This window comes from Schistocerca serialis, chromosome 2 (assembly GCF_023864345.2).
Source record: "Schistocerca serialis cubense isolate TAMUIC-IGC-003099 chromosome 2, iqSchSeri2.2, whole genome shotgun sequence".
Classification (NCBI taxonomy): domain Eukaryota; kingdom Metazoa; phylum Arthropoda; class Insecta; order Orthoptera; family Acrididae; genus Schistocerca; species Schistocerca serialis.
This window is the reverse complement of record NC_064639.1, coordinates 1,036,488,744-1,036,515,006: the sequence shown is the minus strand read 5'-3', so window position 1 is coordinate 1,036,515,006 and position 26,263 is coordinate 1,036,488,744. Positions and strand designations below refer to the sequence as shown.

At 45.1% G+C, this 26,263-nt stretch overlaps 1 protein-coding gene across 1 annotated transcript in view; it reads left to right on the top strand.

The window, feature by feature from the left end:
• LOC126458457 (mannose-P-dolichol utilization defect 1 protein homolog) overlaps positions 1–26,263 on the top strand; it is a 399,899-nt gene that overhangs the window by 243,514 nt on the left and 130,122 nt on the right. The window contains exon 4 of the mRNA XM_050095527.1: positions 14,298–14,502. Within this exon, the coding sequence (XP_049951484.1) occupies positions 14,298–14,502 (205 nt within the window). The remainder of the gene's footprint in view (positions 1–14,297; positions 14,503–26,263) is intronic.

Below are 26,263 nucleotides of genomic sequence, written 5' to 3'. Positions count from 1 at the left end.
AAATAATACTAGAAAATTTAGTAAGCTCTTCCCTACCCCTCCTCACCATTCCACTCTATGCGTCCCACCCTTACACATTCGCCAGTTTTAAGCGTGACGAAGTTTTGGAAAGACTCTGTAGTCTGGCAGTGTCAGCTGTGAAATAAAAGCCTTTAATTCTGCTACTACTACCATCCGTTTTATCAGCCTTTCAGTTCACTACTGCCTCTGCTATACTCGTACGTTTACTTATGAAAACTCTAGAATGCCCTCAATAGCCGATGAAGTCAACATGTTGTCACGGAGGTAATGGTGCCACGTGCAAATCGTTGGATCTGATGAAGGACCACGTTCCTCCATCCCCTACACAGTAACAACAACAACCCGATCTAGATTAAAAGTATTACGTTACACATTAGGAACGATCAGAAATAACTACAAAAAGAAAATAAATTCATATGACACAGTATAAACAAATAAAAAAGTTGTTAATATAAAATTTCGCTTTTTAAGTAATGCAAAGTCGTCGTCTTTTTTTTATGCCTGTGTTCCGCCTTGGCGCAGGTCGGCGCGGCTATTAAAGGACTTGGCATGTTTAATTCAAGTGCTGTCATATGCCCTTCCTGTCGGCAGCATTCAGCCTCCATACGCAGAATCATTTAAGTTGTCTACATAGTACACCATAACGATCTTGGCACTTTGTGTTTTGCACGTGACGGTGACAGCAAGATCGAGGACTTCGCACATATTGACACGATAAAGCCCCAGAAAAAAGGAAGCTCCTAAAGTTTATAAAAAAAAGTTAGGTTAAGAGATAGTACTTGCATGTTGACAAGATAAGATTTAGATCCGGTCCTAGACTGTAAACCGATTCCCAGTCTTCAAAATGTTGACGAATATTTCGGCTGCATTCATTCTGGACGAACGTTTACAATTGTAATATGACCCCCTTAAAACGAGCGGTCTGGTAGTGAAATTCTTTCGTTTGAGATCAATTATGCACTTGTCTTCAACGGAACCCTCTGTTAGGCCAAAGCACTTTGTCCACTGTGATTAGAGCGTATAGACTGCAATCGGAAGTTCAGAAAATACCAACCTACTACTGTCATAGCACCTTAATTGACAACTAAACGTTTTTAGCAACATATTTAATTAGATGTGGAAGTCAGTGGGAGGCATGCCAGGTAAATACAGTGGACGTGTCAACAGTTCATTTACAAATAACTGCATTTATCCCAGTATCAGCTTATGGTTTGTGGGCAAGTGGCTTCTCCTGAATTTTGTGTTTTGCGGTCAAAAAATCTTCTCACACATTTTTCCAATTACCCAATTGGTGCAGAAAACAGTAATACTTACAGTAACAGTTATTGTTTGAATCTTTACGAGGTGACGTATAAGAATATTCTCTGTTTGAATACTGGCTATAATCTTATCGGCAGACGAAATCGACGTCGCCTGCTTTGGTGGAAAGTTACTGGCGTCTACTCACTGTTTCGATTTGCTAATTCTTCTCCCCGTGGACCCACGTTTCATACACAGCTATAGATCGGCGCCCAAAAACACCTTTATTCTTTTTTAAGTGCTCCTGAGAATTTCGTTCTCGTGTTTGATCGTGGTTAGCATTCGACAAATGCGCCACCCATCTACCTCAAAACTTTTTCATAGTTGATATATCGTCTTAATACGCCGTACTATTTCTTCTGATTTGCCTGTGGCGTCAGCTATTTCTTATGTTTTCAGTCAGCAATTGTCGAAAAACTTATCCTGCAATTCCACGATGTTTTCGTCTGTGGTTTTGGTTTAGTAACACCCTTCACAATATAAATCAACTTCGAGAAAAGTGTGAACAAATTTGAATTCAGTCACAAAAGAAGGTGCATCCTGTTCTTAACCTTTAACAGCTTTGGCTGAATTCTTCTTTACAATAAACCATACAAAACAAAGAATTATACGACGACACAGGGTATTCTAGTTTATCCACCCGATAGAAACACAAGCGATACTCCTTTAAAGAGGCTTACAAAGAAAACTATTCCGGAGATCAAATTGACACTAGGGTTTCGGCTTTGCGCAAAGTGTACGAGCAGAATAAAGAGCAAAATCTCATTGATGATGTCAAAGCCATAACTGTGATAGACGAGAACTGTATCGTTGTATGTTCTTCAATGTCATTCTCTGATCCAGGTGTCAGCTATTAGGTTGGTGCATAAGTTCACAGTGTTTTTCCATAAGTTTAATAACAACAACAGATACGCGTAACACAGACTTCAGTCATCAGTAATATAGTCTCCTTCACTATGTACAACTGTCTGCCAACGATGGGGTAAGTTTTGGATCCGGCGACTGTAGAAATCACGTAGTTTTTAGGCGAAGAGCTCGTTGAGCATGTTCGGAACGTATTTTTATTCGGAAAGGAAGTTCCTTGAAGGTTGTTCGATGGAGCGCGGAAAAGCGGAAAATCTGAAGGCGCAGGATCAGGTGAATAAGGCAAGTGCGGAATCACTTCCCAACCCCTGTACGGGGTTCTCTGTCAGCCTAGCAGAATGCGGGCGGGCGTTATCGTGGAATGGCGTCACTTTGCGGATTTTTTGTCTTAGTTCTTGGATTGCGTCTGCAAGACGGGTCAGTTGTTGACGGTAAGTTTCAATAGTGACGGTTACACCTCGAGGAAGCAATTCGTAGTACACTACAACGTCGCTGTTTCACCAGATGCGTAACATTATCTGTTGAGAATGCGCGCAGATCTTTGTACGGGGAGTTGCTGGTTTTTTTTGAGCTCAGCCATTCATTTCTTTCTCTTATGTTAGCTTAAAGATTTATTTTTCGTCACCATTTATCGTCACCAGGAACGATGCATGATAGGAATGGTCGGTGTTTTTCAAGAGCCAGTTGATGAAACGAGCAAGCAGGGATGCTGATTTTTTTAAATTTTGGCTTAGAACATGCGGTACCCATACACTCAATTTTTGAACCTTGCTCATGCATGCAAATGTCGCACGCTGGTGGAATAATTGACGCTTGACCAGCGCAAGACCGTCCGTTTTGAAGCGGTGCTGGAAGTAAGAAAATATGATGGAGGTACAAAGGCAATGGCATAATGTGTACAGAATTCAGCCACCAACTCAGAAAACAATTTGTCGTGTTCGGGATACATTTGAAGCCGACGGTACTGTGCAGGCTGTGCATAAGGGAAGGTTTGCCCGACCAAATTCTCAAGTCCAGCTTCCAGCGCTGCTGTGTTGCAAAATTTTTCTCGGTCACCTCATAATCTGTGAAGTGGAATGCACCTGAAAGCGGGGTAAGCCGATCAAGCATACTACGAATTCTGAAGGCTGCAAAATGGAAAGCGTACATCCCAAGATCGCAGCCCCCTGTGAACGAGGACTACCTGGATCGAAGGATGGAGTATTGCGAGTGGTTTGAAGACAGGCTTCGCGAGGGTGAACGGTCTGCAGGGGTGGTTTTCTGGTCTGACGAGGCGCAATTCAAACGGAACGGTACTGTAGAACGTCAAATCTGCGTGTAGTCGCCTCCTGAAAATCCTCAAGTTCACATGGAAAAACTTGTTGATATACCGGGTGTTAATGTGTTGTGTGGTCTGTCTTGGCGCTGTTTGATTAGCCCGTTCTCCTTTGAATGTATCATAACTGGTGAGGGATATCTTCATACGCAGCAAACATCGATTTTACCTGCCATTCGAGAGTTGTTTGGAAATGAAACATCTTACCAGCAACGGGATGGCACTCCTCCTCGCTGCCACAGAGATGTCAGAGCCTACTTGCATGAAAATCTACCCGGACGATGGTCAAAGAGGAACTGTTGGGTCCCCATCAACGTCTCCAGACATTAGACCACTTCACTTCTGCCTAAGGGGGACCTTGAAAAATGAAGTTTTCAACAGAAGCCAGCTACATGGAACGAGCTAAGAGAAACCATCGAGGCGTCCTGTGCGACTATCACACTAGCAGCACTGACAGCGGTAGTTTGGTCATTGGGGTCGCTTCGGACGCATAAAAAAGCCTACTCCCCTGTGCAAGAATTGTAACGGTATGTCATTTTGTTCCATTAACACTATCAAAGAGGGTCTACGTTTTTCTGGACCGCTCTGTTTTTCGGAAATGTTCCAATTTCTCCACTTGGCACTCCATTTTGTATCGTCCACAGCCCCACTATCTCAAAATGACAATATGTAGATTCAAATAGCAACAGGGAAATACAAATAAAAACAACAGTCGATAAATAAACCCATAGCAAGCGTAATGCTAACATGCAACACAAAAACGTTACGATCTTATGCAACAGCCTAATAGTTACGGAGATGATTTTATCCGTTTGGCTGATTGCTTGTTGAACAAACCTCGGGACTTGCTTGCTGGTGCAGAGCGGTAACGCGAGCCAGGTGGTGATTGTTTGGTTGGGAGTGGGGGGGGGGGGGGGGGGGGGGCGAGGTGACTGGATACAGGTGTAAATGGACTGCGGGCACGACTGGACGGCAAGTTAATCCGCCGGTGTCAGCCCTGCGATGCTATCTGCGGCGCGGCTTGTCCCGAAGACACGGCGGCTCTTGTGATCACGGGGTCACGGGTTACCGACACGCCGCTAATATCGCCCTCTGCGAATAGCCCGCTTCCCCTCTGCCACCTGATCGGTATCTTCTCATTTGGAAATGCAAGCGTTGCTCTGTACCTGAAACAGCTCTGAGCTTTGTTGTTCCCAGGAATTTGATGGAAGATTTTGCGTACCGTCTGTGCCCGTTTGCAGTTGGTACATCACGGCCACTCGAGAAATACTACAAACGTAAAACCCTGTCGTGTTAATGCACTTGCGTAGTGTGTCCGTTGCTGCGGCGCTAATGCATTATCTTCTGTCCTTCCTTCTGAAACGTTGTTGTTGCTGTTGTTGTTGTTGTTGTTGTTGTTGTCTTCAGTCGAGAGTCTGGTTTGATGCAGCTCTCCATGCTACTCTATCCTGTGCAAGCTTCTTCGTCACCCAGTACCTACTGCAACCTACATCCTTCTGAATTTGCTTAGTGTATTCATCTCTTGGTCTCCCTCTACGATTTTTACCCTCTGCGCTGACCTCTAGTACTAAATTGGTGATCCCTTGATGCCTCAGAACATGCCCTACCAACCGATCCCTTCTTCTAGTCAAGTTGTGCCACAAACTCGTCTTCTCCCCAATTCTATTCAATACCTCCTCATTAGTTATGTCATCTACCCATCTAATCTTCAGCATTCTTCTGTAGCACCACATCTCGAGAGCTTCTATTCTCTTCTTGTCCAAACTATTTATCGTCCATGTTTCACTTCTATAGATGGCTACAATCCACACAAATACTTTCAGAAAGGACTTCCTGAAACTTAAATCTATACTCGATGTTAACAAATTTCTCTTCTTCAGAAACGCTTTCCTTGCCATTACCAGCCTACTTTTTATATCCTCTCTACTTCGACCATCATCAGTTATTTTGCTCCCCAAATAGCAAAACTGCTTTACTACTTTAAGTGTCTCATTTCCTAATCTAATTCCCTCAGCATCGCCCGACTTAATTCGACTATATTCCATTATCCTCGTTTTGCTTTTGTTGATTTTTATCTTATATCCTCCTTTCAAGGCACTGTCCATTCCGTTCAACTGCTCTTCCAAGTCCTTTGCCGTTTCTGACAGAATTACAATGTCATCGGTGAATCTCAAAAGTTTTTCTTTCTTCTCCGTGGCTAAAGATTGAATAACATTGGGGAGAGGCTGCAACCCTGTCTCACTCCCTTCCCCACCACTGCTTCCCTTTCATGTCCCTCGACTCATGTCACTGTCATCTGGTTTCTGTACAAATTGTAAATAGTGTTTCGCTCCCTGTATTTTACTCCTGCCACCTTCAGAATTTGAAAGAGAGTATTCCAGTCAACATTGTCAAAAGCTTTCTCTAAGTCTACAAATGCTAGAAACTTAGGTTTGCCTTTTCTTAATCTATCTTCTAAAATAAGTCGTAGGGTCAGTATTGCCTCACGTGTTCCAACATTTCTACGGAATCCAAACTAATCTTCTCCGTGGTCGGCTTCCACCAGTTTTTCCATTCGTCTGTAAAGAATTCGCGGTAGTATTTTGCAGCCATGACATATTAAACTGATAGTTCTGTAATTTTCACATCTGTCAACACCTGCTTTCTTTGGGATTGGATTATTACATTGTTCTTGAAGTCTGAGGGTATTTCGCGTGTCTGATACATCTTGCTCACCAGATGATAGAGGTTTTTCAGGGCTGGCTGTCCCAAGGCCATCAGTAGTTCTAATGGAATGTTGTCTACTCCCGGGGCCTTGTTTCGACTTCGGCCTTTCAGTGCTCTGTCCAACTCTTCACGCAGTATCGTATCTCCCATTTCATCATCTACATCCTCTTCCATTTCCATAATATTGTCTTCAAGTACATCGCACTTGTATAGACCCTCTATATACTACTTTCACCTTTCTGCTTTCCCTTCTTTAGAAATGGATTTCCATCTGAGCTTTTGATATTCACACAAGTGGTTCTGTTTTCTCCAAAGGTCTCTTTATTTTCCTGTAGACAGTATCTATCTGACCCGTCGTGAGATATGCCTCTACATCCTTACATTTGTCCTCTATCCATCCCTGCTTTGCCATTTTGCAATTCGTGTCGATCTCATTTTTGAGACATTTGTTTTTCTTTTTGCCTGCTTCATTTACTGCATTTTTATATTTTCTCCTTTCATGAGTTAAATTCAATATATCTTCTGGCATCCAACGATTTCTATTAGCCCTCGTCTTTTTAACTACTTGATCCTCTGCTGCCTTCACTATAACATCCCTCAGAACTACCCATTCTTCTTCAGTTGTATTTCCCCCATTCCTGTCAATCGTTCCATAATGTTGTCCCTGGAACTCTTTACAACCTCTGGTTGTGTCCGTTTATCCAGGTCCCATCTCCTTAAATTCCCACCTTTTTGCAGTTTCTTCAGTTTTAATCTACAGTTCATAACCAATATATTGTGGTCTGAGTCCACATCTGTCCCTGGAAATGTCTTACAGTTTAAAACGTGGTTCCTAAATCTTTGTCTTACCATTACATAATCTGTCTGAAACCTTCCAGTATCTATAGGCCTCTTCCATGTGTACAACCATCTTTCATGATTCGTGAACCACGTGTTAGCTATGATTGAGTTATGCTCTGTGCAAAATTGTACCAGGCGACTTCCTGTTTCATTACTTACGCCCATTCCACATTCACCTTCTACATCTCCTTCTCTTCTTTTTCCTACTATCGAATTCCAGTCACCCATGACCATTAAATTTTCGTCTCCCTTCCTATCTGAATAATTTCTTTTATCTCATCCTACATTTCATCAACTCTTCGTCATCTGCGGAGCTAATTGACATATAAACTTGTACTTTTGTGCTAGGCGTGGGCTTCGTGTCTATCTTGGCCACAATAATACGTTCACTATGCTGTTTGTAGTAGCTTACCCGCACTCCTATTTTTTTATTCGTTACTAAACATACCCCTGCATTACCCCTATTTGATTTTGTATTTGTAACCCTGTATTCACCTGACCAGCACTCTTGTTCCTCCTGCCACCGAACTTCACTAATTACCACTATATCTAACTTTAACCTATCCATTTCCATTTTTAAATTTTCTAATTTACATGCTCATAAAGGAATCTGACATTCCACGCTCCGATCCGCAGAACGCCAGTTTTCTTTCTCCTGATAACGACGTCCTCCTGAGTAGTCCCCGCCCGGAGATCCAACAGGACGCCATCATTTAACCATAACAGTAAATCTGCATGCCCTCGGGAAAAATTACGGCTGTAGTTTCCCCTTGCTTTCAGCCGTTTGCAGTACCAGCATAGCAAGGCCGTTTTGATTAGTCTTACAAGGCCAGATCAGTTAATCATCCAGACTGTTGCCCCTGCAACTACTGAAAAGGCTGCTGCCCCTCCTCAGGAACCACACGTTTGTCTGGCCTCTCAACGAATACCCCTCCGTTGTGGTTGCACCTACGGTACGGCTACCTGTATCGCTGAGACACGCAAGCCTCCCCACCAACGGCAAGGTCCATGGTTCATGGGGGGAGGTTCTGAAACATAAAAACGAGTAATGAGCCTCGGCAGCGAAAAATCTCTCGTGTCAGTGACATGACTAGATACCTAAAATGTTAATACAACATAAATATCACATTGGAAAAGCCAAATTTGGGAAGGCTCTGAGGACTTAAAACTGCTTTACTCAAGAAGTAGCTTGCAGGTGTATCTGCATGGCTACCCTTGAGTATTCTCTGGACTCCATATTAAGTAAAACTGGCTGAATCCGTTTAGAAATTTAAAGAAGAAGTACACGAATAATGAAAATTTATTTCGCAAGTATGTAAGAAAACGCCCGTGATAGCTTGCGAGCTATTAAGTAAACGTTATTCTGATATGAAATCTCCTGTTTTGGTTAGGGTCAGTAGTCTACTTTTCTGGGAGTGCACCTCTGCCGATATTTATAATCCTGTAGCAAAATACGTAACTGATAGCTGCTGCAAAATATTGGAAATTTTGTGTTTCAACTGGAAGCAGAAATAAAACATACATCAGAGCGTCGACGAAGCCGAGATGTATAAATTGAATTATAGTGAAAATACAATATTTGAGAATTGACTAGCGAAAGGAGCGACATGATGCAGAAAATTTGAAGATACAGCTGATGTGCAGAATTGGCTTCTAGAAAAATTTTTGTTTTAATAATAGAAGGAAACTTATTAATTAACGTTCCGTAAATGTTTTATTGTCTGTGGATTGCTGTAGTAGTATTGTCCAAGTAATATAGCAAGTTTTCCTAACCTTGCCGCATTAAAATGTCCATTGTTTAGAGGATACGTTACTAGGAAAGAGTGAAAATACCATTGCAGGAAAATCGCACCTTGTGATATGTAAAGAACGGCGTAAGAAGCCCAGAAATAAATCTATACCGGCCTAACTTGCTCATATGGCGTAATATCTTTGCGCCGATCCGTGATTATTACTAACGCATTCAGAACTGGAATCCCAACTTCACCTGTCATTAAATGTTAACTGTAGCACAGCAAATTTTGTTCAAACAGATTCGTTTGGATTTAGTCCACTCTGAGCAATCGCGACACCCGCTGTGCTAACAGCAGCATTTTCCCAAATATTCGTGTAGGGTATTAAATTCTCGTTTCCTTCAATCGTTTGCAATTTTCGCCACCACGTGGTTTACTACTTGCTAGTCTTCGAGGAATTCGCTAAAGATCTTTTCTTCGTTACGCCTTTCAATTGACTTCGCGGGCATCGGGCACCACACGTGCTCTTACATCCACCAATTTGTGGATACCAAGCGACGTTGTAGACTCACCTCTCATCTACCCCCCATTTTTTTTATCACGCTAGTACTATTTTTCCGTTAAAACTTGTAGCATTTCATGAGCAAACACACATTTGAATGATTTAAATCTAGAACTATTTCAACAGAGTTCTAAAATGTTTCCAGTACTAGGTCGCACTTTGTTGATAGGTAGACTCATTAAATATAAATTGTTCTCACTTCTGTACCATACAAGTTGACACGATGTGAGCCGGCCGCGGTGGTCTAGCGGTTCTAGGCGCGCAGTCCGGAACCGCGCGACTGCTACGGTCGCAGGTTCGAATCCTGCCTCGGGCATGGATGTGTGTGATCTCCTTAGGTTAGTTAGGTTTAAGTAGTTCTAAGTTCTAGGGGACTGATGCCCACAGTAGTTAAGTCCCATAGTGCTCAGAGCCATTTGAACCATTTGACACGATGTGAGCTGTATGTTCATATGTTGCGTGTGATTATTTTGGCATGTGACACGGCAAGCGAAGATACTAATTACCGTAGTATAATGTTACTTGTTGACAGTTTAACTTCAAAATGGTTCAAATGGCTCTGAGCACTATGGGACTTAACATCTGTGGTCATCAGTCCCCTAGAACTTAGAACTACTTAAACCTAACTAACCTAAGGACATCACACAACACCCAGTCATCACGAGGCAGAGGAAATCCCTGACCCCGCCGGGAATCGAACCCGGGAACCCGGGCGTGGGAAGCGAGAACGCTATCGCACGACCACGAGCTGCGGACAATACGGTAATTACTGTTTTGTATTAATAGTAGCTCAGACTTTGGAATTAAACTCGGAACTACATGAAATGTATTCACAGTAGCAGATGTGGACGGCCATCAATGTATAATGGAAAGACAACAAAATTTGTGCCGGTCCGAGACTCGAACCCGGATTTCCCGCTTATCGCTAGTGGTCGCCTTACCATTAACCTATCCGAGCACTACTCATGGCCAGAACCAGACTTCCATATACCCCCGTCCGGTAGCAATTTTCGTTGTCGTCTTTGCCTTATACACCTGATGGTTGTCCATATTCGCAACTGCGAATACATTTCATGTGTTTCATAACGCCTGTAGTCGCCGCAGTGCCTGTTCCGTCGGACATGCATGCATGTCAGAATGAACATTGCATCGTATTTCTGAACAACAGTGGCACTGCAGTATCGTAAACTCGGAAGTAATGACGAGAAAGACTGGTCTGGTATTTCTGAGCAAACGCTAGTGTGGTATGAAATGCACTTCATGCGTGGATATGCAAATGATCAGCGTATCAGCGCAACCGCACAAAGTAGGTAAGTGTAACACCACCTACATTTTGTTTGCAAAAAAATATAATGCAGCGAGTTTCTCGTTCAGAAATAGCATTTGACTCTTTCGTGTTTGCGAGAAGATCGTGTTATGCCTCGTTTATAAAGGATAAACGTGTACTAACAAGTGTCGGGATTCGACAACGACAGGTTCACAGCCTATCTGGTTTCCATTCTGCGATACTGTCGTTCGCGTAGGGCAGGAAGTCATGCGAATATGTGATCGACGGTTTCAGGACGAACATACCCAGCCCCAAGCAGAATATCAGCCCCGAGCTCTCAGTACCTGAGGGGATAGGCGAAATATCCTTTTGGCCGTGCAGCATCCTGCAACCACGCCACGTACCTTCAGTTAGGAAATGGATTTGTTTATAGCAAGGAAAGTATGCACATAGACAATGCATCGACGGATGGAGCACCGCAGTGTATCAGCACGGTGAGCATAGTACCTTCTTCCCTTTATATAACGCGGCACCAGGAATAAGGGCTCAACCACAACACTGCACGCAGGAGTGCCACCACGTCCTCTTTTCAGACGAGTCCGGGTTCTGCTTACGGAACTACGATTGACGTATCTATGTGTGAATGCTCTGAACATTGCTAGACTGCATTTGCCATCGTCATGTTGGCCCAGTACCTGCCGTGATGGCGTGGCGTGCCATTGGGTACACAGCATGATTACTTCTGGTTTGAATCTGAATAGCGGCCGTTACGTTTCTGAAGTGTTCACGCCGAACGGTGCATCCTAAATTCAGAGTTTCCATGACTATGTCTTTCAACAAAATAACGGAAGGCGGTCTGTTGCCGGTGCTCTCCTACCTACTTGATATAAAGAGCTGTTCGATTGTTTCCCTCGTCAGCACTTTGTCAACGTCTCTCACCCACTGAAAGCATTTGGTGCTGGCCGCGGTGGCCGAGCTGTTCTAGGCACTTCAGTCCGGAACCGCGCGACTGCTACGATGTCCTTCGATTAGTTAGGCTTAAGTAGTTCTAAGTTCTACGGGACTGATGACCTCAGATATTAAGTCCCATAGTGCTCAGAGACTCTTTTTTTTTAAGCATCTGGTCATGAGTTGGCGAAATTCAGGCAAGCCGCGCCGCCGCTCACCACCTACCACCACTGATGAGTTCTGGCATTGAGCTGAAGCACCATGAGTGGCATTTATCTTACAAAACTCGAATTGACTCAATACATACACGGTTCGGGGTACTTGTTGCTGCCAGAGGTAGGAGATGTGTGTACTTTACTATGCACCCTTCGTACCCCCAAATCACTTATAAATTTTATCTTGTAGTCTTCGTACTATATTTTATACTCACCATAAGTAAAACTTTAATATTTTCTGTCCTTCCTTGTGTTGGAATTCTATTTTCAGCTATATTGAGCGGTACCTAAAAAAAACTGAACTTATTTTTTTAACTTATTTATTCTCATTTTGAGCACAAACCTGCAATCCCCTTCAAAGTGCTCTCCACTTACACTAATACGCTCTTCTAATCTTTTATTACAGTTTTGAAAACATTATATAAATTCATCTTTTATGCTCCTTGACAGCGCCCCTGCCGCTTTTTTTTTCTCTTCATCTCTGCAACACAAGTAGAACGCTTTCTTATCATTGTAGAAAACAAAAACAAGCCGCACAGGGCAAGGTCAGATGAGTACGGGTGGGGGGGGGGGGTGACCTTGTGGCCAAGAACAATTCTCTTACAGGCAGGGCTGTGTGAGCAGGAGCATTGTTATGACGGAAAAAAGTCATCCGACTGCCACAAATGAGGCCACATTCGCCACACGCTGCTGCGCAGTCTTTCCAAAACTTCGAAGTAGAAAGCCTGGTTAACTGTGTGGCTCTGCGGAAAAGACTAAACGGATGAGTCCTCTCGCATCGAAAAAACAAATCAGTTTTGTTATAATGTTTGATTTCACCTGACGAGCTTTCTTTGGGCGAGGCGAACTTTGAAGTATTCCAGAGGCGTGATCGTTGCTTTGATTCAGGATCGTCAGCATAGCAACAAGTATCGTCATCTGTGATTATTTTTGAAGCAGAAGAAGAAGAAGGAAAAAAAGGTTCGATCTTTTCAGGAATTTTCTTTCAAAGCACAGCATGCTTCCACGCAACCTTGTTTTTATTCAACAGTCCGCAGTCGTCGCATGAATTTGGCTGACACCCTTTTCATTCCCAAATGTTCTGTCATAATTCCCTCCACGGAACTCTGTCACTCCCGACAGTTCCACAATTTCTTCAATGGCCCGCCGTCGATCGATGATTACATGAATGGTTTCAACATTTTCATGTGTTTGGGCCGTTGACCAGAACGAGGTTTTAATCAGTTGACGTTTCACCATTTTTGAAACGGTAAAACCACTTAAACACTCGTGTTTTCCCCATAGCATCGTCGTTGTACGCTGTTTTTCACATTCAAGGACTTTCTGTCCCACTTTTTCCAAGCAAAAAGCAGACTTTCACCGCCGCACGTTGTTCACGAAAATCAGCCATTGCAAAAACGACAATTAGACAAAACAGTTGTCACTATAAACTCTGTTGAAATTAGCCCTGACGTCCTTCAGTGATTGCATTCTACTTACAAGGGAACCTCCCCATCGCACCCCCCAGAGATTTAGTTATAAGTTGGCACAGTGGATAGGCCTTGAAAAACTGAACACAGATCAATCGAGAAAACAGGAAGAAGTTGTGTGGAACTATGAAAAAAAAAAAAAGCAAAATATACAAACTGAATAGTCCATGCGCAAGATAGGCAACATGAAGGACAATGTGAGCTCAGGAGCGCTGTGGTCCCGTGGTTAGCGTGATGAGCTGCGGAACGAGAGGTTCTTGGTTCAAGTCTTCCCTCGAGTGAAAAGTTAAATTTTTTTATTTTCAGACAATTATTATCTGTCCGTCCGTCCGATGCGAGGTAACTGCGCCGTAGTATGGGGACGCTACACCTAAACAACATATTCCTGACATGTGACGCACATGCCGTCACCAGTGTCGTATAGAATATATCAGACGTGTTTTCCTCTGGAGGAATCGGTTGACCTATGACCTTCCAATTAAATGTTTTCGGTTCCCATTGGAGAGGCACGTCCTTTCGTCTACTAATCGCACCGTTTTGCGGTGCGGTCGCAAAACACAGACACTAAATTTATTACAGTGAACAGAGACGTCAATAAACGAACGGACAGATCATAACTTTGCGAAAATAAGCTGCTCACGCTAACCACGGGACCACGACGCTCCTGAGTGATGTTGCGTATCTAGCGCATGGACTACTCAATTTGTATATTTTGCTTATTTTCTTCATAGTTCCACACAACTTCTTCCTGTTTTCTCGATTGATCTGTGTTCAGTTTTTCAAGGCCTATCCACTGTGCCAACTTATAACTAAATCTGAGGGGGGTGCGATGGGGAGGTTCCCTTGTTAGTGACTCTGGAATGTTCGCTCTATGTGCTCTTAGCGGCAAAAGGTGGGTACTACAAAGCTGTGCCCACCAAAAAATTAAATCGTGTTTTTTTTTAACTCGTATTTCAAGCCCTTAGCACTACTGCAAGTAGACTTAGATTTTGGTATCACACTGTAATGGCACCCGGCTGACAGTCGTAGGTAACAAAGTGTTTGGTTGTGTCGCTCAGCTCGTGGGGCGAGGGCCTGTTCCTGGCGTTGCAGACGGCGGCCATCGCGGCGCTGGTGCTGCATTTCGGGCGCTCTGCCGCGCACGGCGCCGCCTTCGCAGCGCTCTACTCCGTCTTCGTCTACAGTCTCACCTCCGGCATCGTGCCGCCGGACTTCCTGTGGAACCTGCAGGCGCTCAACGTGCCTATCATCATCACCGGAAAGGTAACGACCGTTGTTAATTTTCATACACTGCGAACGAGGCGCTCTTTTTTAACGTAATCACAAGCATCTACAAGACACCAGTTGGTACTAATAAAAGTTTGAATAGCGCAAGAAAACTGGCAAAATAGGTAGTTCTTGACAACGAACGTGAGGCAATGGAAGGCACACAAATATTTGACACTTCGGGCACATTGATGATTCATATATGCGATAAACTGGTGTGCAAAACTCGAAGCAACTTTCGCAGGATGTGCCACTGCAAAGTAAAATACCTCGATGAAACCTGGACCATACATAGAACTAACTGATGCAGTATAGTACACAAAATAACTGACAAAAATCCGCAATGAGGAGAACGGAGATAAGACTTTCATTCAAAGGCGATAATTACACTACTGGCCATTAAAATTGCTACACCAAGAAGAAATGCAGATGATAAACGGGTATTCATTGGACGAATATATTATACTAGAGCTGACATTTTCACGCAATTTGGATGCATACATCCTGAGAAATCAGTACCCAGAACAATCACCTCTGGCCGTGATAAAGGCCTTGATACGCCTCGGCATTGAGTCAAACAGAGCTTGGATGGCGTGTGCAGGTACAGCTGTCCATGCAGCTTCAACACGATACCACAGTTCATCAAGAGTCGTGACTGGCGTATTGTGACGAGCCAGTTGCTCAGCTACCATCGACCACACGTTTTCAATTGGTGAGAGATCTGGAGCTGGCCAGGGCAGCAGTCGAACATTTTCTGTATCCAGAAAGGCCCGTACAGGACCTGCAACATGCGGTCGCGCATTATCCTGCTGAAATGTAGGGTTTCGGAGGGATCGAATGAAGGGTAGAGCTACAGGTCGTAACACATCTGAAATGTAACGTCCACTGTTCAAAGTGCCGTCATTGCAAACAAGAGGTGACCGAGATTTGTAACCAATGGCACCCCATACCATCCATCACGCCGGGTGATACGCCAGTATGGCGATGACGAATGCACGCTTCCAATGTGCGTTCACCACGATGTCGCCAAACACGGGTGCGACCATCATGATGCTGTAAACAGAACCTGGATTCGTCCGAAAAAGTGACGTTATGCCATTCGTGCACCCAGGTTCGTCGTTGAGTACACCATCACAGTCGCTCCTATCTGTGATGCAGCGTCAAGGGTAACCACAGCCGTGGTCTCCGAGCTGATAGTCCATGCTGCTGCAAACGTCGTCTAACTGTTCGTGCAGATGGTTGTCTTGCAAACGTCCCCATCTATTGACTAAGGAATCGAGACGTGGCTGCACGATCCGTTACAGCCGTGCGGATATGATGCCTGTCATCTCGACTGCTAGTGATACGAGGCCGTTGGGATCCAGCACCGGTGTTCCGTATTGCCCTCCTGAACCCAACGATTCCATATTCTGCTAACAGTCGTTGGATCTCGACCAACGCGAGCAGCAATGTCAAGATACGATAAACCGCAATCGCGATAGGCTACAATCCGACCTTTATCAAAGTCGGAAACGTGATGGTACGCATTTCTCCTCCTTACACGAGACATCACAACAATGTTTCACCAGGCAACGCCGGTCAACTGCTGTTTATGTATGAGAAATCGTTTGGAAACTTTCCTCATGTCAGCACGTGGTAGGTGTCGCCACCGGCGCCAACCTTGTGTGAATGCTCTGAAAAGCTAATCATTTGCATATCACAGCATCTTCTTCCTGTCGGTTGAATTTCGCGTCTGTAGCACGTCATCTTCGTGCTGTAGCAATTTTAATGGCCATTAGTGTATACTGAAGTATGCGCGATTTATAATAGTCCCCAGGACATTAAAAAAAGACGAAACTTTTTTCTTAATAGGGTGTGTGGTCACCGTGGACGACAATGCATGCTCTGCAACGTGCTGCCATGCTGGCCGCAAGGTTGGTAAGGAGTTCTTGTGGCCGGGTGTTCCATTCCTCCACCATCGCGCCTGCAACTGCTGCATGGTCGTTGTGCATGAGAACGTACTGCAGTAAGTCTCCCCAACGCATTCCACACGTGCTCGATGGGGGGAACGGGCAGGCCAGGGCGTTCACCGAATATCTCCTCGTTCCGAGAGCTCCTTCACCTGCGCTGTCTGATGCGGTCGCGCATTGTCATCCATAACAATGCAGTCAAGGCCGATTACACCGCTGAAAAAGTGCGCATAGGGAAAACACTACAGTTCCACAATGTACGCCGGTCAGTGTATCGTGTTCAAAGATTTTGAAGTCAGTACGCCCATACAACATTATGCCTCCCCATTCCAGAACACCTGGACCACCAAAACGGTCATGTTCGATAATGTTCTTGGATGCATTACGTTCAAAAATATTCAGATGTGTGTGAATTCCTAAGGGACCAAACTGCGGAGGTCATCGGTCCCTAGACTTACTCACTACTTAAACTAACGCTGAGAACAACACACACACACACACACACACACACACACACACACACACACACACACACACATATGCCCGAGGGAGGACTCGAACCTTCGGCGGGAGGGGTCACGCAATCCCTGACATGGTGCATTACAAGTTTCCACCTCTTCACATACGAGGGAACGTCTAAACAGGCACTGTGTCATTTTATCTTGCTTAAACACCTTCTTTTTTCTATTAGAATTATTGTAGTGTTTATAAATCGGTGTGGCCTCAGTGTACAAGCGCCCATGATAATGAGTTCAGTTGCATTCGCTAAACGTTAATCCTACTGAGTTATATACGAGGGTGGTACTTAAATAGTGGCACCTATTTATTCACAACCGATGCAAAAGAGTTACATGTTTGCACCTGTCACTGTCCTTCAAAGTAGTCACCGGCTTTGTGTTGAGCCTGTTGTCAGCGATGTGGAAGGCGTAGTATACCGTTAGCAGAGCCTGTTCTGTTGATGGTGCGAATGGAGCGGTCTGCTGCCTGTCGGATCTCTGGAACAGTCCTGAAGCAAATGCCACAAAGTGGTTCCTTCATCTTCGGAGTCAAATCAAAGTCACAAGGACTTAAGTCCTGGGAGTACGGTGGATGGTACAGTACTTTGCAGTCCCATCGACCGAACAGAGCAGCCACAGCTTGCGCTGTATGCGCCCTCGCATTGTGTGCAAAATTATGAGTGGGTTGCGCAGAAAGTGTTGCCGCTTCTTTTGCAAAGCTGGTCGCAGGTGATGCTCCAAAAGCGAACAGTAGTACTGTGCACTGACGGTCTGCCGTGGAGGAACGTAATGCGTTAGGATAACACCATCACAGTCGTACACGAGAGCCGCGCGGGATTAGCCGAGCGGTCTTAGGCGCTGCAGTCATAGACTGTGCGGCTGGTCCCGGCGGAGGCTCGAGTCCTCCCCCGAGCATGGGTGTGTGTATTTGTCCTTAGGATAATTTAGGTTAAGTAGTGTGTAAGCTTAGGGACTGATGACCTTAGCAGTTAAGTCCCATAGGATTTCCCACACTTTTTTTTCTTTTCTTTTCTTTCTTCCGTACACGAGAGTCACCATAACTTTCACCATACTGGCGCTCTGACGCGCTTTCGACTTTTGCGGCGACCCATAATGATGACATCCGTTGAATTGGGGGTTTCAGTTTTGGCTCGTACGATGTGGCCCATGTTTCATCCTGTGTTAAGATACGGCGTAAGAAAGCCTCTCCTTCGCGCTCATAGCGCTCCAAGTGCGTCTGAGGAGCGTCGTAACGCACCCATTTCTGCATTTCCGTCAAGTCATGCGGAACCAATCGTGATGCAATTTTTTCGCATGCCCAGGCGCTACTTCAGGATGCGAAACACAGTCGTATGCGCTAATCCGGTTTCGTGGGCGAGCTCTCGAATCGTATGGCGTCGATCACTGTCCACTAAGGCGGCAACAACATGCAGTTCTTCAGAGACGCTAGGACGACCTGCCGGATGCATGTCTGCACAGTTTGCCGACCTTCGTTGAAGGCTTTAACCCAACGTGCCTCCGTTCTGTACGGCAATGCCGATTCCCCGCACGCCTCTTGAAGACCTTGATGACACTGCCGTGCAATACGACCTTTGGCACATTCAATCTTAATCCAACTCCGTTGTTCCTGTTTCTAAAACATAGTGACACCATTACGTTAGACCGCTCGCTCACAAGTGACCGTGTTCCCCTTGATTGTGCGCACGCCGGTAACGTGAGACGGGCGAGTCCATTTGCTCGGAAGTAAGGTAGGTATGTCAACAACTGGTGCTATCAGCGACAATAGTAGATTCCATTGCATAGTGTCTTCACAGCGGTGTTGCCACTATTTAAGTTCCAACCTACTTGTATGAATCCAAGTCCACTTGTTCAAATGAATATCTTTATTGCGATAGCCCCATTTCGGCAGTTGCTAATGTCAAGCTGTCTGCAAATAATGCTTAGACTTAATGGTACTATTCTATATACTATTTGCAGATAGCTTGACAGTGGCTGTCGCAATAAAGAAATTAAATTGTAGTAGCGGACTTGGATTGGCTTGACAGTGGCAATTGCAACCGAAATAGGGATATCGCAATAAAGAAATTCAATTGCAGCAGTGGACTTCGATTCATAATGTCATTACTATAATTATATCATGCTGCGGGCCCAGAAGAAAATAAGTGACTGAATTTTATTTCGTGGTGTCATGTCGGAAAACATTTTCTGCTACGGCCGATTTGTCGATAAATACCAGCCGGCAGTTCCTTTTGTTTACGGCTAAGCTGATGTTGACACTTCTTTTTGTGATAACGATGTCGCAATGTCTGCTTGCCCACAGCCACAAGGAATTTTATTTAATCTAGGTGTCTAGGCTTCTTTTTGTGATAACGATGTCACGATGTCTGCTTGCCCACAGCCACAAGGAATTTTATTTAATCTAGGTGTCGCCATGGATGCAGTTCATCTTTCGCCGTTCTTAAACGTTCTTTATTTTCTTGGTGAGTCTATAGATAGTTTCAGGCTGATGTTTGGTCAACATATTCCTGCTGCGATCCATGATCTTGTTAATTATAAAAGGGAGAAAATCTTTCCCGGTTGGCGGCCGTTGTTAGTCACTACTTTTGTCTCTCTCTCTCTCTCTCTCTCTCTCTCTCTCTCTCTCTCTCTCTCTCTCTCTCTCCCCCCCCCCCCTATACCCCCCCCCCCCTCGCCTTCCCCTCTCCGCCGCCGCGAGGTCTAGGCCGCCTAGTCACGGTTCGGGCGGCATGGGTGTGTGTGTGTTGTCGTTAACGTCTAAGTTACTTTTAAGTAGTGCCTAGGGTCCGGTGACCTCAGCAGCTAGGCCCCATAGAACCTTACCACAAATTTCCAAAAAATTTTCTCTCTCCCCTTGGATGGATGTGCTCGATCCAGTTCCTTCCTGGAGGAACGATTTTTCTTCAAAACCTACTGTAAGTGATACACTTAATCCTGTAAATAAACCGGGTCGCAGCTTTTATTAGCTCTGCCCACCAAGGCTTTAATGACATCTGTTGTTTAGTCTTAAGTGATGGGCGGATTCCTTATGCAGGTATCAATCAATGTGTGTGCTGCGTGTGTGTAACTTTGCTGAACAACTAATGGCCCAGAGTGCCGTTCGCCCGTTTGATCACTGAGATATGTTCATAAAATTAAGTTGTTCAGTGCTCTCTTTCTTCGTTGTGAATTCAGTTTTCGGATTTATTGTATTGAGATGTACGAAGAAAACATCCCTCTCTCCACCGCGTGTCCATATTACGAAGATTATCACCCACATAGCGGTACCAGTTCGCTGATTTTTTATTGGCTGTCTGCAGCACGCGTTATACAAAAATCTCAAGAAGCAAATCGGCAACAGCTGGTGAAGAGGCCTGAGCATGGTCACCACCTCACTTGACTCGTTAAATTCGTTGCTCTGCTGGAAACACATTATAGTGAGACAACATTCAAATGAAACTGGAACACCAGCAGAAAGATACAGATGTCGACTTCGTGCCAATAGAATGACGATCGAATAGTTTTAAACGATAACTATGGTGCCATTCAGAGATAATGGGGCAGTCGTTATCATGTGAGAAATGATGCTGTCCTCTGTCAAATCGGTGGTTGCACGAGCCCTTGATGCAGTTGCCCTTTTACCTCATATGATGTCTCCCGCAGTCGGAAGACAAAACGTCAGGGAATAATTGTACTTATTGACCACGGCCTCTCACCCTGGAAGCTGTAACTGAGATAGATAAAGACATAAGTTCCCATAACCGAGTTGCAAGCAAGGTTTTCGTAATGTTACTCTTGCTTCTAAGGCTAAAACCGGAACCGGAAGACCCTTCACGGATATTCCCAATTTATTCTCCAGGCAACTTCAAGAATCACATAGGACTCAGTGGTTCTCAGTCTTTTGTTTTGTGATATCGCAGTATCACATGCGTTTTCTTCTGTAGGAAGAAAGTACTGGATACCCTTTTTGTTAGTGTCTGGTGTACCGCCTCATCTTCGGTGGTGAACACATCGAGACTTGCGCCGCACTTTTTCTCTCATCGTAGATCGCCTATCCTCATAACGGTGTAGCTCATTCTCTCATTTCTGTTTGAAGCTTGTGTTCAGTGCTAAATACACAATCACCAGTTCTATGTCATCATGAGCTGGTTAAAGAAGGAAACGTGAGAGTTTCATGTTCGTTTGAACAGGCAGTGATTTTTAAACTGCACGAAGTTAATGTGAATTATTCCTATTTTACTGATTTACTGACTAAAGAATATTTAACGTTTCAAATTCTGTAAACAGTCACATACCGAAAAATTTCCAAGTTCCGAACAGGATTGTGCGTATTGTTAGCTAAAGGCATTTGACACCCGTAGGATGACTCAAGGCGCGGTTGGCTCATTGTGTACGTTATTATGTAGAATACGGCTGGAAAAAATAGCCGTCGTCTCTTACTTCGCATTCTGCTATGCCGTAATGTACTAATGCTCACCTGTCAACTTCACGAACGTAATACGATACCTGAATTTGTGATGGGAGAACTTTCACTTCCACTTTACTGCTGTCACTATTGACGTTGAACGCCTTCCGAGGTACTCTCAAGTCCTGTGGTACGCTTTGGTGCGATTTTAGTAATGGTAATTGACCAAAAAGAAGTAGCCTAGCAGGCGACATAACACGTAGGCGTACTGCGATGTTCCCAGTTCGAAGGCTGTTGGCTGCGTCATCCTCCTCTACTGCCGTGGTTTGTGTGGGGTATGTCAGGCCTGCAGCCCACAGGCTGTCACTGTTCCAACAGTGAAACTGCTCAACGGTCGTGTAGGTTGCCTCACTGCACAAACAGCTTAGGCACACTGGTGGCTGTAGCAGGACAGTGGACATCGTCTGGCATACTCGTCACTGTTGTTTCTCGCATTCTCAGCCAGTGATAAACGTGGATGTTGACACTATAATCAGATTAAATTCCAGTTTGTAAGAACACAATGCCGATGATAAGGAATAATAAGCACTGTTTCTATTTTCAAAGCTCAGTCCTCGAATTATAGTTGGACCCTAAATTTGTATCACCGTCTCGTGTACAGTTTGTTTCTTTTTTCGCCGGGCAAATGGCTCGTCAGTTCCTTTACAATATCAACTTTCTTTGCCTCTCATCAGTGTTCAGTCCAGGTACTTCTGCAAAGCACTAGAGCAGCTAGCAACATTCGTAGTATGGGATGCGCAAGTGGCACCTTTCAAAAAATACTAGAACGAACGAGCCATCAGCGCGGGGACTCAGTTAATCCTTATATGGAAATACCAATTCGGGACTACTATCTTTGCCACAGGTTCATTCAGTAAGAGAGAGTAAATGAGACACCCGACATCTACATCCATATTATGCATAACACTGTGAGGAGCATGGGAGACGATATTTACCGTTGTACTACATATATTGAGTTCTACCCCGTTCCATTTCCGTATGGAGCGTGGGAGGCAATGGCTGGTTAAATGGTGCTATGCTCACGGTGATTAGTCTATAATCTTGTTTCACGGTGCCTGCTGGAGCGATACGTAGGAGGCAGTAGTATATTCATAGAATCTTCACTCAATAGTGAAATTTAAAAATTTTAAAATAAACTTAAGCGAGATAGTTCGCGTCTCCCTTCAAGCGTCTGCTAGTTCATGTGTCTCAGCGTCTCCGTCACACACTCCCGTGGATCAAACAAAGTAGTGACGATACGTATACGATCTACAACTACCCTCCGCAAGCGCCCTTAGGTGTATAGCGGAGGGTACTTTATGTACCACTGTCACTTTCCAGTCTCAGTCGCGAATGGTCCAAGAGAAGAACGTTTGCTGGTAAGTTTCCGTGGGAACTCGAATCTTTCTAATTTTATCACCGTGGCCTTTCCGCGATACATAAATAGTAGGAAGCAATGTGATGACTGACTCTTATAGGTATGTACGCTCTCGGAATTTTAGCAGTAAAACATAATGTGATGCAGAACGCACCTAGCCGGCCGAAGTGGCCGTGCGGTTAAAGGCGCTGCAGTCTGGAACCGCAAGACCGCTACGGTCGCAGGTTCGAATCCTGCCTCGGGCATGGATGTTTGTGATGTCCTTAGGTTAGTTAGGTTTAACTAGTTCTAAGTTCTAGGGGACTAATGACCTCAGCAGTTGAGTCCCATAGTGCTCAGAGCCATTTGCACCATTTGAACCAGAACGCACCTGTTCCAGCGTTTGCCAGTGGAGTTGTGATGAACGTCTGTTACGCTTTCTCGCTTGTTCGACGTCCCCTGTTACCCACCCACACTTGAACAGTGTTCTAGGATGGGTCGCAGGAGTGTTTTAGAAGGAATTTCCTGTGTAGCCTGACTGCATTTGCTCAGTATCTTACCGATGAACCGAAGTCTGCGCCCTGTTTCTCCTGCCACTAAACCTATCTGACCATTCCGTTTCATACTTCAAAAAATGTTACACTGAATTATTATTTTTCTCAAAAATGTCGATACGCTAAACGACAAAAATGTAGATACGCTAAACTCGTCATTAACCAACCACCCATTGTGGGAACAGTAAGATGACTGTATTAAGGATGTTCATAAGGACGTTTTTCCAGGCTGTTAGCGGCTTTTAATACAAAGTAAGTGAAACGTTGAGTTCATCAGTAACGTATCACACGTTTGTGTCGTCATAGGAAGAAAACTGCCAATATGTATTCCTGGGAGAAGAGACAGCGTTTATAGCACGCCACCACCACCACCACCACCACCACCACCACCACCACCACCACCAGTTCCCTTTGCTGTGTGTCTAAGTGTTAACAGTGGCGATAAAAAAATGCTTCAAATGGCTCTAAGCACTATGGGACTTAACATCTGAAGTCATCAGTCCCCTAGACTTATAACTACTTAAACCTAACTAACCTAAGGACATCACGCATATCCATGCTCGAGGCAGGATTCGAACCTGCGACCGTACCATTTTCTTTACTTCTTCCACATTGTCGTCAGGAATTGACGATGTAGTAGGGGGACGGAGGGGGGAGGGGGGGGGGAGGTTAGTGGTCATCAACGTCTTCTTAACGCTCTTTGCAACGTTTACACCCCTCGTAAATTTTTGTCTTACTTAATAGATTCGCCAAAAGCCACAGTCAACATTTGGAATGCGGTGCTGCACTTTTATTATTTTTTTCGAGCAAGATTTGCCACGCGTGATTAGCCGAGCGGTCCAAGGCGCTGCAGTCATGGACTGTGTGGCTGATCCCGGCGGAGGTTCGAGTCCTCCCTCGGGCATTGGTGTGTGTATCTTTGTCCTTAAGATAATTTAGGTTAAGTAGTGTGTAAGCTTAGGGACTGATGACCTAAGAAGTTAAGTTCAAAAAATGTTCAAATGTGTGTGAAATCTTATGGGACTTGACTGCTAAGGTCATCAGTACCTAAGCTTACACACTACTTAACCTAAATTATCCTAAGGACAAACATACACGCCCATGCCCGAGGGAGGACTCGAATCTCCGCTAGGACCAGCCGCACAGTCCATGACTGCAGCGCCTTAGACCGCTCGGCTAATCTTCCGCGGCAGCAGTTAAGTCCCATAAGATTTCACACACATTTGAACATTTGATTTTTCGAGCAAGATTTAATGCAAATTCTAAACGGGTCGCGCACTCGAAACACGTAAACAATAAACTAAATTCGTGGAGGTATGTTCGTTCTTTGCAACTAAATGAAAGGCATTTTGTTTTTTGCCATACACGTTTCGCTTCTTTAATTTACGAAGCATCTTCAGTAGCCTTTAATACGTATTTGTTTTTTATGTATAATAAATTTATTATAAAATGGTTAACAAATGCGATACCATGTTACCATTTGCTCATGCTTTTCAGATTAGAAACAACTTCTGTAGCACAAGTTTTCTAAAGCGCTGCAGTCAAGGGCTGTGCGGCTTGTCCCTCGGGCATGAGTGTGTGTGTGTATGTCCATAGGATAATTTAGGTTAAGTAGTGTGTAAGCTTAGGGACCGATGACCTTAGCAGTTAAGTCCCATAAGATTTCACACACATTTGAACATTTTTTTAGCACAAGTTTCGTGAGGTTAAATTATCGTAACATACGTGTAACCACTACATAATACAGACCACTGAAGATGGTTCATAAATAAAAGAGGCGAATCGCGTATGGCAAAAAACAAACTGCCTTTTGCCTTTCATTTAGTTGTAAATACGGAACATACCTCCATGAATTGAGGAGCTACTAACGAACGACAGAAACTGAAAATACGACAATAAACTAAAGGTTAAAAATTAGAAAATTCCAGTTACTTTTTGATCACACATCGTACTACCACTACTCTACTATTACTGCAAGTGTTTAAGTGGTAGATGTCGACCTAAAGTTCATTAAAGCACAACCTTCCCGTGAGAACAGTAACGTGGAGCGCTCGCCGCTCGGGAAAGGGATCAGCGGCCGCCCGTTGAGCGCCGCGTGATGGACCGTGTCGCAGCGCGGTCCCGCTGGCTCGCTTTGTGAGCCCCGAGTCCCGGCGGAGCGGCGATTCGACGCGCGCGTTAAAACAGCGGCGCGGCCGCGAGTCGCCGCTTTGCCGGAGCCGCGCCTCGGTACGTGGCGTGGCGCTGTGCCATGTGGCTGGACGGCCGCACAGTGTTTTCTCACGGCGCTGGCGGCGGCGGCGGCGTCTGCGTCTGCGGTCGCGCGGCGCAGCTGGCGGGCGGGCGGACGGACGGACGGACGGCCGCAGCGCGCATCACGCGAGCCCCGGGCCCGTACACATGGCGCGCCCGCCCCCGCTAATTGCCACCGCCGCGACGCCGGCCTAATTATTCCCCGCTGGCTGCGCCAAATTGCTGTCCCTGGCCATCGGGCAGGATAAATAAGGCACCGCCGCGGCGGTAGCGCCGCTCGCTTTGTCCGTCGCGCTGCGCCGCGCGAGATGTAAACACTCCTTTGTGCTCCTCTCCGAGGGTCACAGTTCTTTGTTTCTGTGACGTCGACACAGTCGTCCGCAATGTCATCGTGTGCTTGATGAGTACCAACCAGCCTTATCTGTGCGTTGCTCTGTCGTATTCTTCGCCTCTGTAGCTCAGCGCGCCGGCCAAAGTGGCCGAGCGGTTCTAGGCGCTACAGTCTAGAACCGCGCGACCGCTACGGTCGCGGGTTCGAATCCTGCCTCGGGCATGGATGTGTGTGATGTCCTTAGGTTAGTTAGGTTTAAGTAGTTCTAAGTTCTAGGGGACTGATGACCTCTGAAGTTAAGTCCCATAGTGCTCAGAGCCATTTTTTGTAGCTCAGCGATCCATCACAGGGACGAGTGTATTTCTGTCCGTGATAT